Source organism: Gymnoscopelus microlampas, assembly GCF_963454915.1.
Source record: "Gymnoscopelus microlampas genome assembly, chromosome: 10".
In the NCBI taxonomy this organism is placed as follows: domain Eukaryota; kingdom Metazoa; phylum Chordata; class Actinopteri; order Myctophiformes; family Myctophidae; genus Gymnoscopelus; species Gymnoscopelus microlampas.
The window spans coordinates 27,373,628-27,391,785 of record NC_139947.1 but is presented as its reverse complement, the minus strand read 5'-3'; the positions used below and the strand labels follow the sequence as shown (position 1 = coordinate 27,391,785).

Here is an 18,158-nt window from a genome sequence, read left to right as displayed (position 1 = left end):
CGGAGAGTGCAGATTGGATCAAACTCTCCTCTCCTCTTTGCCATCTCAAGCTCATGCCATATGTCACCCATCAACCGTCTATATATATTTTTTCTCTATCCTTTCCGTCTTTCCTTGCACTGCATCTCTGTTCTCCTCCAGTCTACGCATTTTTCCATATTGTTCTGTTCTTCCGTCCTATTCCACTCCTCCTGCCCCCCCCCCCCCCCCCCCCCCCTCCTCTCCCCCCCCCCCCCCCCCCCTCTCTCTCTCTCCCTCGGTGCATCTCAGAGTCAGTCCTAAGTGGAAGAGACAGGCATTTAGTCCAGCAGAAATCAGCTCCATACGGCCAGCCAGCAGCGAAGGGCATAATGGCTCAGATGGGAATAGAGAGAGACTGCATTCAGTCAGAGAGAGAGGGAGAGGGAGGGAGAGAGAGAGAGAGAGAGAGAGAGAGAGAGAGGGAGAGGGAGGAGAGAGAGAGAGAGAGAGAGAGAGAGAGAGAGAGAGAGAGAGAGAGAGAGAGAGAGAGAGAGAGAGAGAGAGAGAGAGAGAGAGAGAGAGAGAGAGAGAGAGAGAGAGAGAGAGAGAGAGAGAGAGAGATTTCTGCTGCCATATTATCCACAAGTGATATGGTGTTTGTACAGTAGATGTATACCCGCTTAGGTGTGTGTGTGCACGTGCACGAGTGTTCTGGTTGCTTGACGTTTCTTTGTTTGATTATGTCTGTCTGTGTGTGTGTGTGTGTGTGTGTGCGTGTGCGTGCGTGCGTGCATGTGTACAGTACGTATGTTTCTCCATGTGTGTACATAATGCGTATTTTCACGTGTGTGTGTAGATTGTGTGTATCGTCTCTGTCGGGTGGAAACCTCAAAAGTCCCAAAACTGCTACTGCTCAGGATTCAAATACAAAAATTGCAAAAGTAACAGATCTACAAGCTCTGCAGATCTGCTGCTTTTTGATGCTTTTGAATAACGCCGTATTATGATCAAGTAGGGCGTGAATTTTTGGGGAAAAAAAAATATATATATGGAGATAAGAGGTTTCTGCCCGACATTTTGCATTCGCTCAGGTGTGTGTGTGTGTGTGTGTGTGTGTGTGTGCGAGCGCGTGTGTGTGTGCCTTCAGAGCGCCTGCAGAGTCGTACTAAGGTGTTAATATGTTCAGAGCGCCAGCCGTGCCAGGCTATTCCACAGGACACATGTAGAGAAGCAAGGCTACCGCTCTCTGCCAGCCAGTTAGTGTTTAATCTCTCTCTCTCTTCTCTCTCTCTCTCTCTCTCTCTCTCTCTCTCTCTCTGTGTCCAGTCTGGGGTTTTATTTTGTGTGTGTGTGTGGTGTGTGTGTGTGTGTGTGTGTGTGTGTGTGTGTGTGTGTGTGTGTGTGTGTGTGTGTGTGTGTGTGTGTGTGGAGGTTATTTATGTGTGTTCTTGGAACGGCCGTGCTGGCAGGCTGCATCCAACATCCCCATTTCCTCTTCTAAACAGTTCCTGTGCAGAAGGTCGGACACATTTATATTGCCACGAGCCCAGAGACAAACACGGAAGGGTTTGCCAGAGAGAGAGACACAGAGAGACCGAGAGAGACACAGAGAGGAGAGACAGAGAGAGAGAGAGAGAACGGGACGGGCGAGTAGCAGTGTTGATTTTGACAACACAGTTTGATTCAGTTTTAGTCATAGTCTTTTGAATACAATTCCATTTAGTTTTAGTCATATTTTAGTCATCTGAAATGTTTTCGTTTTTGTCTAGTTTTAGTCGACTAAATATCATAAGGTTATAGTCGACTAAAACTGCAGTTGATTTAGTCGACTGAAATATATGTTGGCGGTGCCTTGATGGCGTCATAATGGCTGATTTTACACTTGGTTGCATGCTGAAAATAGCCGATCTACAAGCTCACAACGCGTCGCGCTGCGACGCGTTGTGAGCTTGTAGATCTGCTATTTTCAGAGCGCAACACCCGAGCGCAAACCAACCGTAAGATTACTTGTCTTTTAGTTCTACTGGATCTCTGTTCCACTACATTTTAGTCTAGTTTTTATTTGTTGACAAAATTGTCAATATATTTAGTCTTAGTTTTAGTTATCATAGCCTAGTTTTTATTGAGGTTTTATTGAGTTTTTCGTCAGTGAAAAAAGGTAGTCGACGAACATTTTTTGTCATAGTTATAGTCGACATTTTCGGGGGAATTTCACTTTGGCTTCCTCATGGTGGGTGTGAAATCTTGAGGTCACAAGGCCAAACACCAGGGCAGCATAACCATACAACAAAACAATGATTTTATGTCCACATAAATAAGGAATTGAACTTTGTACTTTTCTGGCATAAGGCCAAACTGAAGGGGCAACAGCGGCCATGGCCTTGAAATCCTCCATGAAATCCCTTCACTGTAAGGTGAAGAAGTCCACCTAATGACTGTATGGAAACATTCAAGAAGGGGCTTAAATGTAAATTATGCTTGACTCGTGTAGTGTTGATTTTGACAGCAATGTTTTTATTTTATTCAGTTTTAGTCATAGTCTTTTGAATCAAATTCCATTTAGTTTTAGTCATATTTTAGTCATCTGAAATGTTTTGCTATTGGTTTAGTTCTAGTCGACTAAATATCATAAGATTATAGTAGACTAAATCTACAGTTGATTTAGTTGACTATAATATATTTTGGCCGTGCCTTGATGGCGTCGTAATTTCTGATTTTACACTTGGTTGCATGCTGAAAATAGCCGATCTACAAGCCCACAACGCGTCGCAGCGCGACGCGTTGTGAGCTTGTAGATCTGCTATTTTCAGAGCGCAACACCCGAGCGCAACCAACCATAAAATGACTTGTCTTCTCCACTAGTCCCTCACTAACATTTTAGTCTAGTTTTTATTTGTTGACGAAATTGTCAAGATATTTAGTCATAGTTTTAGTCATCATAGCTCGTCATTATTTCGTTTTCGTCAGTGAAAAAAGGTAGTCGATGAACATTTACGTCATAGTTTTAGTCGACGAAATCAACTCTGCCACGAATCCTACGCTATAAGGAAATCTCCATATTAAGCATATTGTATTGGGCAAAGTGAATGCAGCGTAACTTGGGAGCACAGACACAGGCACTGGTGTTTAGCGGTGTTAGTGTAATGTTTTTTTGTTTGTTTTTTTGCTCAGCAGTATTGTTGAGCAACCATCTCTTAACCCATTAAGACCTGGAACTGTGCCATTTTTAGATTTGAGCTAAAAAGCATTATTTTACACTTTGGGCTATTCAAAAATAGCAGATCTACAAGCTCGTGGCGCGGCACCGAGTGCCGCGCTACGAGCTTGTAGATCTGCTATTTTTGAAAAATCGTGAAAATGTGTGCAAATCTTTGAATATAATATATTTTTAAAGCGAACTTTTTTAACTCAAATTGTTGCTTCTGGGGGTCCCTGGAACAAAATATTTTGATGGGGGTCCGCAGCCAAATACATATCATTTTGGGGGTCCTTGACATGAAAAAGATTGAGCACCACTGATATAGAAACATATGTTTTTCAGAATACTGTTGAGATTTAGGAGACATGTAGAATCGGCTTCAGGTCTCAATAGGTTAATTCTTTCTCCTCCTTTTATCTCAGAGGAGCATCGGGAACATAGCACGCTCCGAGGGTAAACACAAACAAACGCCGGTCCTTCTTTCATCACTTTTTCTCACTCGCCCCCTTCCTTCGCTCCATTACTTATACTTCTCTCTCCCTCCATCCCACTGAGTTTATATGGAATGGAGAGAGAGAGACAGAGAGAGAGAGAGAGATAGCATCGCCTCCCCTATCGTCTTCCATCGCGCCACGCTGCACTTCACAAACACAGAGAAAATGCACATCGGAAACGTTCACTCCAAACCTTCACACAGACCCCCCCCCCCCCCTCCCCCCCCTAGCCGCAAGCAACTCTTAAGATGCTATTTTTGCTATCTGGCGTCAGAGTTGCAATACCCAACCCTTGACCGCCCATTCATCCAAACAGAAGAGTCCGATCTGATTGTATTAAGCCACGTTAAACTAAACCAACATTGCAGCTTGTAAGGAAAGCTTGGATTATCCTCTTTGTATCTGCCAAGTTTTTTGTTTCATAAAAATCCACCGTAGAGACATGTTATATGAGCTACTGTACTTTCTGTCAATGAATTTCGTGCTTCCGAGTGTTCGAGTTTGGGAAGTGCTCCTTTTCAGTGCTGGAAAGTAACTAAGTACAGTACCTAAGTACAATTTTGAGGTATTGAGTATTTCCAATTTCCAATACTTTTACCTCTACTCCAGTACATCTCAGAGGCAAATATTGTACTTTTACTCAACGACAATTATTTGAAAACTTTAGTTACTAGTTACTTTTCAGATATAAGTTATAACATTATGAAACGTATTAAATACATAAAATACATTAACCACTTTAGGCCTATTTTATACCTAGGCTATTTGAAAATAGCAGATCTACAAGCTCACAACGCGTCGCATCGCGACGCGTTGTGAGCTTGTAGATCTGCTATTTTCAAACATTTTATTACTTTTAATTTGGTTACTTAAAGTGCACTTAGATGCCAATACTTTTGTACTTTTACTCAAGTAAAGTTTGAATTCTGGACTTTTACTTGTAACATAGTATATTGGACTTGGTGGCATGCTGCAAACTGGAGTTATAGCTGTTTGAAATCCTGTGCTCTAAACGGGCGGACGGACATAACATACGCTGGGGGTCCCTGGACCCCTCTGTGATAAGCAGTGGCACGTGTGGCCAAAGAGAGGAGAGATGGCATAGGCAATGTCCAAGTCTGTGTGTGTGTGTGTGTGTGTGTGTGTGTGTGTGTGTGTGTGTGCGTGTGTTTGTATGTGTTGCTTGTGTGCCGTGCGCATCCCAGGCTAAAACGTACATACGGACAAAGTCAAGTGTAGAGCGGTTGGCACTGCTAAAAAGAAATGCGAAGGGACAAGACTGTGTACATATTTGAACAGTGAAGGAACTACTTCCCCCCCGTGAGCCATTGCACACATGCCTGTCCAAAATTATTCCAGCCAAAAAGACTGCTTGTGATTTTCTGTGATGATTTGCGATCGTGTGTCCCGGCTATGGGATCAAGGAAGTAGAAACACACATGCATTCGCTAGGGGGGAGCGGTAACATTTCCATAGAGCTGCAAACGTGCTGCAAAGCTTGGCCAATGTGTGAAGCCGATACCTAACCGCACGCACGCATGCATGCAAGCACGCACGCACAGATACAGTGAGTGCATACTCCACAACAGTGGTTCTCAAACTTTTTCATGTCAAGAACCCCCAATCAATCAGTTTTGACAGTGCCTGAGTTATGCCTGGGACAGACAGACAGACAGACAGACAGACAGACAGGGATCTCCGTATATGGGCATAAAAGGGACAATGACATACAGACACGCTCTTTGCCTTGCCTACTTGTTGTCAATTAGTTGTACGAGCTCTTGTCTTATTGATTCTTGTTTATTCAATACTTATTTTTTTTAGCTCTCATTTTAGCTCATTTGATTTTCCTACTTGTCTCATCTGTTTAAGAAAGTAGGTAGCTGATATATTGCACTTTTACCTTAGCGCTAGGTATACTGTTAGTTGCTTGTTTTAGAAGAGAACGCACTTAAGACTTCTGAAGCCAGTTACACCACCTCACACTAACTTCAAACCTAGCCTAGTTATAGCTTAAATGGCTTTTTAGCCATTTAAGCTATAACTAGGCCTCCCACAGTAATCACGGTACGCATGAATCAGACTCGTCTTCATTGTCACATGACAGGTTTCCAGGTGTAAAACAGTGCATGGGTGACATTTGTTTTTGTGCAACGAGCTCCATCGTTTTTGTTGTTTCCAGAACAGAGAAAGAACACAAAAAACACAGAAAAAAAACACAGACTGAACGCAGTGTTTGCACACGTTTTACCATCAAGCCCTTTGAACCTCTACGACAGTAAAACTGTCAGACATTCAAACTGCACACTCAGCACTTTTTTCTCTTTTTTTCGGACACACACATCAGGGACAGATACGTGTCTGTCAGACTGCGCGAAGGAAGAGGCCGCTCTACGCTCTGCGCTCGTGTGTGTGTGTGTGTGTGTGTGTGTGTGTGCGCGTGTGTCTGTCTGTGTCTGTGTGTGTGTGTGTGTGTGTGTGAGAGAGAGAGAGTGAGTGAGGCATGGGGGGATCAAGAGAGGTGTGGAGCGTTCTGGAAACGTGCATTCTCTCACTCCCCGCTCGTTTATTTTAGTGATTATAATCCCCCCATCAAACCAGAAGGGTCCAGACTGCATAATGAGCCTTCCCCTGGGGAGGGAGGTGATGATCGACCCCGCACTGGCAATTATCTTTCCTTTTCCTCCTTTACACACACACACACACACACACACACACACACACACACACACACACACACACACACTATATGTCTCTCTCTCTCACTCTCTCTCTCGTGCGCGCTCAGGCCTTCATTGCATTCTTTGTATTCTCTAAAGCCAGCAAATCTCTCCCGTTTCTTCACTGACCCCCACTACACACACACACACACACACACACACACACACACACACGCACACGCACACACTCTTCAGTCTAACACAGATCTCCGGTTGGGTTTCACTCTCAGGGGTCCAGCGGTGGTAGTCCCAGTCTCAGTGGGGTGCGTAGGTGTGCGTGCGTGTACGTGAGTGTGTGTGTGTGCGTGTGTGCGCGTGTGTGTGTGTGTGTGCGTGCGTGCGTGTGTGTGTGTGTGTTTCTGTGTCTCTGCGGGGCGGGGTCAAAACCGTGCTTGTTGATGCTGCCGCATCAAATTACTGCCCGTCTGTCACATCCAATTACGGCTTCGGACTGCTGACGCACACAGCCTGCCTCTGTGTGTGTGTGCGTGTGTGTGTGTGTGTGTGTGTGTGTGTGTGTGTGGGTATGTGCGAAGCACATACCCACACACACACACACACACACACACACACGCGCGCGCGCGCACGCACACACGCGCGCGCACACACACGCGCGCGCGCACACTCACATTCACATTGTGTGTGTATGTGTCTGTACGTGCATAAGAGTGTGTTCTGAGTGTGTGTCCGTCCGTCCGTCGCTCACCTTCCTTCCAGAGAGTTCTGTGTCGTGCCGACACGACGAGCCCACAAGCATCCGGCTGTGATTTGGCTCTCTCTCTCTCTCTCTCGCTCGCTCGGCAACTATTTCCATCTCTCCGTCCGGACGTTGGAACGGACGGACGGACGGACGGGACGGGACGGGACGGACGGGGGTTTCAAACCCACAGCTTGTTGTTGTAGACACGTGTGAAATTAGCCTTCTCCTTCCTTGGCAGGCCAGCCAGCCAGCCAGCAGGGCCTACATACATGCAGCTCTCTCTCTATCCATGATGAGTGCACACAGTCATTTTTGGGGGACGTGGGTTTGCATGCTCGATTATTGAGCGTGCAGGGTCTTTTTAGCCCCGGTGGTTCTCAAAACTTTTTCGTGTCATTTGATATGTATGTATTCGGCAGCGGACCCTCATCTGAAAAGGTTTTTTTGTGCCTAGGTAGCCCCCAGAAGAGAAGATTTTTATGTATAAAAAGATACCATCAAAATGATTCGACATTTTTTCAAACGTTTTCGATATTTTTCTAAATACTTTCAAAAATAGAAGATGTACATGATCGCAGCGCGGCACAAAGTGACGCGCTTGTGAGCTTGTAGATCTGCTACAGCAAAGTATACATAGGGGCTTAAGCCAGCCAATCGGCAGAGAGTGTCTGCAAACCATTGACACGTTGTATGTCAATATTGGCACGTTGCATGTCAACGTTGCAAGGCAGGCATGCCTCAACTTTGCAGCCACGGGTTAGGTTTAGGGTTACAGTGTTGCTTCCATGTCGATCTCAGACGTAACGTCTATGACATTGGTCACCTATGATGTCAGCATGCACCTCATGGTACACCAGCACCAACATGTCACTCAAATCAAAACTACAGACCTCTCAGAACAAACTAATGAGTCTACTGCTATAGACCTCACTCCCAGGACTCACTTATAACCCCAGCTGGGATGGCTCAGGATCAGAGGACAGAGTAAAGGCAAACTTGCAATGGGCCTGCATGGTCTTCAAGATACTCAGTGCCCGTGTATCTGTCACACTGCTTTACTAGAGTGCGAGACGCCCACAGGCACAACACCAGAGGGAGCTCCACAGATCTTGTATCCCCCCAAATTCGGCACAAATATGGGGATGAATGCCATTAATATGTGGGACGCCCCACCACCACCACCACCACCACCAGCACCACCACCAGACATCGGACTTTGCGACTCCGTCCTCATTCAAAACCACCCTAAAAGAGCACCTGTCCGCGTCTTCTACCTGTCCTCTAGAGTCCTCTAGCTTGCCACCGGTTAGCAGGATGAGGGTGTGTCCCAATATGATGTCAGCATTATGACGTCAGTTATCTCCCTATTTGGGCAAAATGTCAGCCCAGTCCGACCTCCATTGAAACTTAACACACGTTAAAATTAGTTATTTTCTTGGCTTACTGTCAGCGTTCACAAAATATTTGACCACACACATGCACACACACACACACACACACACACACACACACACACGCACACGCACACGCACACGCACACGCACACACACACACCCCACAGGACCCACACTATTAAAATACAACAAAGGCGAGAGCCGCACACTGCAGGATCATCAGAAAGGAGCCTGAATGTGTAATCCATCGGCCTCTCCTCTATAGCCAGTCCTGTGGGCCTCCGCTGTATTTTCATTCTTACGACGAGAAGGAACTGAAAATGTGTGTTTAGTGTTTCCTCGTCCCGCTATAGAAAACCGGGGGGGAACTTTTTGTGTGTGAGCCCACGCACAAACGGCGACCTGTACAGCACCCGAGAAAAAAAGTGTGAACGTGTGAACTCGTGTGGGCCGAGCGAGCTGAGGAAGGAGTGGGAGAGAGAGAGAGAGAGGGAGAGAGAGTGAAGGTGAGAGGGAGGGAGAGAGAGAGAGAGAGAAATGGGATGGGAGGGTTTATTATTTCAGTCCAATGTTTTCTTTCACAGCTCCATCAGTCCGGTGAGGAGAAGGATCCTTTTTCCCCCTTTTCGCCGTAGGTGACAGAGAGGCCACACACACACACACACACACACACACACACACACACACACACACACACACACACACACACACACACGCAGGCATGTCAGTGAGGTCATAGCACTTACTCACACTTTCTGCCGCTTATCTCTCTTCTCTCCTGCGCTGCAGGTCTGTGTTCCTTCACCGTCAAATAATCGCAGTTAATTTAACTCAAATGAGTATATTCTGTACAACACGCTCTGCTGCCTGGCGTCCATGTTCTATGAGCCCAGCGTCCATGTTCTATGGGGGGGGGGGGCACTCTGCGACGCATTGTCGCATCGAACCCCCCGCCTAACACCTAAACCTATAACCTCTAAATAAATACCTAACCTCTACTCTACCTGAATCCTTTCTTAACCCATTAATACCAGGGACGTACCCTTAGCAAAAAAGAGTATACTTCAAGTTCATTTTATCAAGTATACTTAAGTATAAGTATATGTATAGTAAGTATACTAATACAAATGTACTTGTAGTACACTAGAGAGTATACTTTTTTTGGCTAAATTGGAACGTGTTTAGTTTACAAAAGTATACTTTCAAGTATACCACAAGTACACTCATCTATATACTGCTAGTGTACTAGTTATATACTTCTAGACCACTTTGTGGTTCATTGGAGTATACTTTAAGTATATCCTCAGTAAACTACTAGTTTACTTGTAGTTATACTTTAAGTATACTGGAGAGTATACTTTTTTGGCTAAATTGGAACATGTTTAGTTTACAAAAGTATACTTTAAGATCATATTGTAGTTTAGAGAAGTATACTTTCAAGTATACCACAAGTACACTCATCTATATACTGCTAGTGTACTAGTCATATACTTCTAGCCCACTTTGTGGTTCATTGGAGTACACTTTAAAGTAAATTCTCAGTAAACTACTAGTTTACTTGTAGTTATACTTTAAGTATACTATTTATGTACTTGTAAGTACACTCATCTATATACTGCAAGTGTACTAGTTATATACTTCTAGCCCACTTTGTGGTTCATTGAAGTACACTTTGAAGTGTATCCGCAGTAAACTACTAGTTTACTTGTAGTTATACTTAAAGTTGTTCTGTGCAAATTTCCAAAAAACGACTTTTAGCAGCCTCTGTTGGTCATTACCGTCACTGCAGCCCGTTCGTTTATCCTCTGTTACCCAGAATTCCATTCGTTTTCACCGGAAGACGGAAGTGTTTCAAAAAGCGTTCTTTTAATTGTTTTATACGATCTGTGGATCGTTTCTCTTAGCCAGTGGAGCTTTAGTTACCGTGAGCTGTGTTTTCTTTTTCTGTTTTTTTTTCGTTCTTCAAATCATACAATCTCTTAAAATCAGCGTGAGTTTCCTTTTGTTATTAGCGTGGTAGTTCCTGGCCAAACAGGAAACCGGTGTGGTAGTTCCTGGCCAAACAGGAACCCCGTGGATCTCCGCTTCCATTTCCGGCCAGATTACGTCATTTTCGAGGGAAAGTCATGCTCGTCGGCGTTCAATAGAAAATATATAAATAAAAGGCTTTCGGGGGTGACATTCTTGGAGTGGGTGTTGTGAAACATTTGCCACTCACTAAAGATATACAATTTAACTTTAGTTTTACTGAAAACGTTACCTAGTATTACTTTAAGTATACTATTTATATACTTGTAAGTACACTCATCTATATACTGCTAGTGTACTTGTTATATACTTCTAGCCCACTTTGTGGTTCATTGAAGTACACTTTTAAGTGTATCTGCAGCAAACTACTAGTTTACTTGTAGTTATACTTAAGTATACTATTCATATACTTGTAAGTACACTCATCTATATACTTCTAGCCCACTTTGTGGTTCATTGAAGTACACTTTTAAGTGTATCCGCAGTAAACTACTAGTTTACTTGTAGTTATACTTAAGTATACTATTTATATACTTGTAAGTACGCTCATCTATATACTGCTAGTGTACTTGTTATATACTTCTAGCCCACTTTGTGGTTCATTGAAGTACACTTTTAAGTGTATCCGCAGTAAACTACTAGTTTACTTGTAGTTATACTTAAGTATACTATTTATATACTTGTAAGTACGCTCATCTATATACTGCTAGTGTACTTGTTATATACTTCTAGCCCACTTTGTGGTTCATTGAAGTACACTTTTAAGTATATCTTCAGTAAACTACTAGTTTACTTGTAGTTATACGTAGGTATACTATTTATATACTTGTGTCATGTACTAGGGAACACATGGCAAAACAAGGGTCCACAAACAAGTCAAACGTTTAAACTATATTTATCGTTCTAAATTAAATAAAGAATTGCAATAATTAAAACATACTGGTATGAGGTGTGTAACGACGGGTTGCCGTTACTAGACTTAATTCACATTCAAACACAGCTCTGCATAGGTATTGTATAGGTAGAGAAAGACACATATGGTAACAAATGCATTTATTGAAGTTATGGGGATGGGGAGTATAATGGGAATGTGAATCTCTGATATCTAAACTTACCTCTGATATCTGACTGTCCCCCGCCTTCCCAGTGTGGTGTTGGGGCCAAATAGTTCCCTCCGGCAACACGCACCCTATTTATTAGTTCCGGGAGGGTGATACCAAGTGGGAAGTAGAGAGAGGGGAGATTGGCATCGACTGTAATTAATTGAACCATGTATATGGGGTGGGTATATTTAATAGGCTCAGTGGTAATTGTAAATATGTATTGAGGGTGCATATATAGTGGTCTAGTGTTTTAAATAAAATTGTATTGTGTGTTTATAGGTGTGGGAATATTTTGGAGGTACCTGGGGAATGGTAGAAGCTAGCCAGGTAATAGGGACCCACCTATAAAAGGCAGTCAGTCTGTGTATGTGAGAGGAGCTGACAGGTTGTGCCCAATACTGTACGGCCTGCCCCACTCTGCCCTAATCACTCAAGCTGCCGGCTAGCCAACAGTGGAGGCAGAGGGGCGGGGCCGTCACACTTGTAATTACAATAGGGGCAGCCATAGCTGAGTGGTTAGTGAGCCCGCCTAGGGAGCCAGAGGCCCTGGTTGCCCCAGGTTCGATTCCAGGCCAGGGCAGCATATGTGTTGATGAAATGAAATTTGTCCTGAGCAAGACTCTTAACCCCTAATTGCTCACAGGTTCTCATTGGAAACAAGACCGCAAGGGCTTTCATGAACGACCTGTTAAAAGGAATTATCCTTACACACTCATCTATATCACTCACACTGCCCATAACTTCAATAAATGCATTTGTTACCATATGTGTCTTTCTCTACCTATACAATACCTATGCAGAGCTGTGTTTGAATGTGAATTAGGTCTCGTAACGGCAACCCGTCATTACACACCTCATACCAGTATGTTGTAATTATTGCAATTCTTTATTTAATTTAGAACGATAAATATAGTTTAAACGTTTGACTTGTTTGTGGACCCTTGTTTTGCCATGTGTTCCCTAGTACATGACACAAGTATATAAATAGTATACCTAAGTATAACCACAAGTAAACTAGTAGTTTACTGCGGATACACTTAAAAGTGTACTTCAATGAACCACAAAGTGGGCTAGAAGTATATAACTAGTACACTAGCAGTATATAGATGAGTGTACTTACAAGTATATAAATAGTATACTTAAGTATAACCACAAGTAAACTAGTAGTTTACTGCGGATACACTTAAAAGTGTACTTCAATGAACCACAAAGTAGGCTAGAAGTATATAACAAGTACACTAGCAGTATATAGATGAGTGTACTTACAAGTATATAAATAGTATACTTAAGTATAACCACAAGTAAACTAGTAGTTTACTGCGGATACACTTAAAAGTGTACTTCAATGAACCACAAAGTGGGCTAGAAGTATATAACAAGTACACTAGCAGTATATAGATGAGTGTACTTTAGTTACAAGTATATAAATAGTATACTTAAAGTATAACTACAAGTAAACTAGTAGTTTACTGAGGATGTACTTTAAAGTGTACTCCAATGAACCACAAAGTGGGCTAGAAGTATATAACTAGTACACTAGCAGTATATAGATGAGTGTACTTCACTGAAGTTCATTGAAGTACACTTTTAAGTATATCCTCAGTAAACTGCTAGTCTACTTGTAGTTATACTTAAGTATACTAGTCTCAGGAAGTATAAGTATAAGCCTTAGACTTTTCTCTATACTTTTCAGTATACAACAAGTATACTAGTCTCAGGATGTTTAAGTATAAGCCTTAGACTTTTCTTTATACTTTTAAGTATACGACAAGTATACTTAAGTATACTAGTCTCAGGATGTTTAAGTATAAGCCTTAGACTTTTCTTTATACTTTTCAGTATACAACAAGTATACTAGTCTCAGGATGTTTAAGTATAAGCCTTAGACTTTTCTTTATACTTTTCAGTATACAACAAGTATAAGGCCTTAGACTTTTCTCTATACTTTTCAGTATACAACAAGTATACTAGTCTCAGGATGTTTAAGTATAAGCCTTAGACTTTTCTTTATACTTTTCAGTATACGACAAGTATAAGCCTTAGACTTTTCTCTATACTTTTCAATATATGACAAGTATACTTAAGTATACTAGTCTCAGGATGTTTAAGTATAAGCCTTAGACTTTTCTTTATACTTTTCAGTATACAACAAGTATAAGGCCTTAGACTTTTCTCTATACTTTTCAGTATACAACAAGTATACTAGTCTCAGGATGTTTAAGTATAAGCCTTATACTTTTCTTTATACTTTTCAGTATACGACAAGTATAAGCCTTAGACTTTTCTCTATACTTTTCAGTATACAACAAGTATACTAGTCTCAGGAAGTTTAAGTATAAGCCTTAGACTTCTCTTTATACTTTACAGTATAAGAAAAGTATACTTAAGTATACTAGTCTCAGGAAGTATAAATATAAGCCTTAGACTTTTCTTTATACTTATCAGTATACGACAAGTATACTAGTCTCAGGAACTATCAGTATAAGCCTTAGACTCCTCTTTATACTTTTCAGTATAAGACAAGTATACTTAAGTATACTAGTCTCAGGAAGTATAAGTATAAGTCTTAGAATTGTAGTACTTGGTAGTCTAATTAGTATACTTAGACTTGTCTTTACACTTTTCAGTATAAGCCAAGTATACTTAAGTATACTAGTTTTAAGTATATATATCTGTCGAGTATATAAAAGTAAACGTAAAGTATACTGTCTCATTTTTAGTATAAAAGAAGTATACTTATAGTACACTTTAATAAACTGCTTTTTGCTAAGGGTATCTGTGTCATTTTTTAGATTTCAGCTAAAAAAAGCATTATTTTACACTTTGGGCTATTCAAAAATAGCAGATATATACAAGCTCATAGCGCGGCACCGAGTGCCGCGCTATGAGCTGCTATTTTTGAAATAATTTAGAAAATGTGGGCCAATCTGTGAATATATGTATTCTTTTAAAGCGAACATTTTTAACTCAAATCTTTGCTTATGGGGGGGGGGGGGTCCCTGGAACCAAATATTTTGAGATGGGGGGGGTCCGCGGCCAAACACATGTCATTTTGGGGGTCCTTGATAATTATGAAAAAGTTTGAGAACCACTGAGCAACATAATTTGTTTAGAAAACTGTTGGGATTTAGTAGACATTAGTAGAATCGGCTTCAGGTCTTAATGGGTTAATTGTAAACCTACTGTATACCGTGTTCGTTAACTCTAACCTATCTCTAAAAATCTGTCTACATCTAAAATGTTTCTGTACTTGTAAGGACATTCGGCCCTCACAAGTACAGTAATACAATACCACACACACACACACACACACACACACACACGCGCACACGCACACACACACACACACACGCTGCTCACTTAACTCCACATCATTCTCCCAAACTTCCCCAGAAAGTTTCCTTTGAGTATGGAGTTGCCCCCCCCCCCACCCCCCACCCCAAATACCAATGTACTCAAAGGCAGACGTTCTCTCCCTCTCCCCCTGGCTTTCTGCTCTCCTTCACCCCCCCCCTCCCCCTATGCCCTCTACCCTCACCCCCACCCCCCCCAACGAACGCTCCTGTGCCCCCTGCCCCCCCTCCCCCCCTCCCCACACTTAGCTCCCCCCCTCCTCATCTTCCCAGGACGCCATGTGGGAGACCACGGAGCGGATCAAGGAGCTGGAGCGCGCGCTGAGGGAGAGCATGAACACCTCCGCCCACAGGGAGGCGCTGTGGGCTCAGGAGGAGGCCGCTCGCTCAGAGGCTCAGATAGAGGTTCATATGACGTTCATAACACGTTGCACGCATGCATGCGCACGTACACACACTAACACACACACACACACACACGAGCACGCGCACGCAGAAACACGACAGATGAGCAGCCTCATGCACACAAACAAACAAACAAACTTACGCCGGTATGCGTGTGTGATTTCACACAGACATGCGTGTGCCTTTTTGAAGCCGATTCTACATGTCTCCTGAATCCCAAAAGTTTTCTGAAAAACGTATGTTTCTATATCAGTGGTGCTCAATCTTTTTCAGGTCAAGGACCCCCGACATGATATGTGTTTGGCCGCGGACCCCCATCTCAAAATGTTATGTTCCAGGGACCCCCAGGCGCAAAGATTTGAGTTAAAAATGTTTGCTTTAAACAACATATATTCGAAGATTTGCACCAATTTTCATTTTTTTTCAAAAATAGCAGATCTACAAGCTCATAGCGCGGCACTCGGTGCCGCGCTATGAGCTTGTAGATCTGCTATTTTTGAATAGCCAAAGTGTAAAATAATGCTTTTTAGCTCAAATCAAAAAATGACACAGATGCAGGTCTCAATGGGTTAACGGCCTGTGTTTACATAGCAAAACAGAAGCCTAAATTAGCTTTTTTTTTAACCCGTCATTTCCCTGTGGTGTGGTGCTATATATTGTTTTGGCAAAGTTGCGTACAATGCCTTTAAATTGAAGGACCAACAGTTTGAGATGCGTTTGACCAATAAATACTGTAAACCCCCTTAGTGATCATTTCGCTGCACAAGTGGGAGTGTACAAATGGAACCAAATGGACCCGTAAGGGTCCTCCTTCACAGAGCTACAGCCCTGGAAGGGTTCATTTCATTCCTAACTATCATTAATTTAGCGGGGGACCCCCGGAACCCTTTCAAGGACCCCTGGGGGGGGGGTCCCCAGACGCTACGTTGAGAACCAACAGTAACCTCCACCTTGCTAACCCAAAAAGTCATTTAACCCTTTAAGACCGGGAACGCATCTGTGTCATTTTGTAGATTTCTTTGGGATATTCAAAAATAGCAGTGCCGCGCTATGAACTTGTAGATCTGCAATTTTTTTGAAATAGTAAAAATGTTATCAAATCTTTGAATATATATTTTTTAAAGCGAACATTTTTAACTCCGTTACAACTTCTGGGGGTCCCTGTAACAAAATATTTTGAGATGGAGGTCCATGCAAATAAATACATGTTAAAAAAAACTGCTAGGATTTAGAAGACTTGTAACAAATGTTCGCTTTAAAAAAATATATATATAAATATTATGTATTCAAAGATTTGCACACATTTCCACGATTTCCCCCCCAAAAAATAGCAGATTGAGTGCCGCTTTATGAGCTTATAGATCTGCTATTTTTTTATAGCCAAAGAAATAAAAAAAATTGACAGAGATGCGTTCCCGGTTTGAACATTGCACCTCCATGTGGTTAAAGGTGTAACTACAGGCCAGGTGACGACTAACAATGGAAATGGATGACTTTCCTTCCTTTCTGTCTTATCTGTCTGACCTTCCTCCTGCATTCTTCTCCAAACCTAAAGTTCTCCTTTCTCCTCCTATAGAGTGAAACTTTAAACCCCAAGTCTTATAAAGTTGGAAGTCTTCCAGGATTTCCTGTCTCTCTTGTCACTTTGCTGTCGGCACTTCGAGCCCGTCTTTGAAAAATCTGCGTGCGTGCGTGCGTGCGTGCGTGCGTGCGTGCGTGCGTGCGTGCGTGCGTGCTTGCGTGCGTGCTCGCTCGCCCCCAAAAGGAGGGCCATGCATTCAGCAAGGTGCTGCTCAGTCAGTATCAGCTATTATCAGTGGCGTGCACAGACGTTTTGAGGGGCAGGTGCTCAAGTAAATTATACTTTTTTTTGTTTTTGGTTTACTTGGTCTGCTCTTTTTTCCCTCTACACCTATACCTCTTTGCCAAACATAGCCGATCTACAAGCCCCCGGTCTTAAAAGGGTTGTGGGCTTGTAGATCTGATATTTTTGGCTAAGGTTCTCCTCAGAAAAGGGATGCTAGGTTTCGAGTGGTTATGGTAAAAAGAAAAATCATGTCACATAAAGATTTGGCGGACCCCCTGTAGTAACTCTGAGGACCCCCTAGGGGTCCCGGACCCCCTGTTGAAGACCCCTGCTGTAAACCTTTTTTTCAAAGGGGCACTTCTGGTCAAGAGGGCAAAGGGCAGGTGCTCTAGCACCACCTAGAGTCTATCTGTGCACGTCCCTGGCTATTATAGAAAGCCGCTCAATTTGGAGAAGGCGTTGTTGTTTCCTTTGATTAGTGTATGTACAGTATGCCAACTATATTGTGTGTAACAATGTTCTGCCATCTGGGCACTTTGTAACTGGCTGCTTTCCTGTTGTCTGACTGACTACACTGGCTGTGTTTATGTCCTCTAGTACAGTGGTTCTCAAACTTTTTCATGTCAAGGACCCCCAAATTGACACTTATTAGCCCACGGATCCCCATTTTAAGGACCCCCAGTTTGACATGCATTAGGGCTACGGACCCCCATTTAATGGCATTTCTATCTCTGGGACCCCAATTCATGTTGTAAAATCAATGTTAACTTAACTCTGAGAGTGTACAAATGGAACCAAATGGACCCGTTAGGGTCCATTTGGTTCCATTTGTACACTCTCAGAGTTACAGACCCATAAGGGTCCATTTGGTTCCTATCCATCATTTAGCTGGGGACCCCCTGGAACCCCCTCAAGTACCCCTGGGGGTCCCCGGTATAAACCCCACTTTGAGAACCAATGCTCTAGTACAAGGCGTTCTTCTACTGCTGTTTAT

General features: G+C 42.8%; 1 protein-coding gene across 1 annotated transcript in view; it reads left to right on the top strand.

The window, feature by feature from the left end:
* The window catches only part of LOC311054168 (ERC protein 2-like), a gene marked incomplete at both ends in the record, with an annotated part of 344,368 nt that overhangs the window by 198,031 nt on the left and 128,179 nt on the right, over positions 1–18,158 (top strand). Inside the window, one exon of the mRNA XM_084070046.1 lies at positions 15,202–15,357. Coding sequence (XP_083926172.1) covers positions 15,202–15,357 — 156 coding nt within the window. The remainder of the gene's footprint in view (positions 1–15,201; positions 15,358–18,158) is intronic.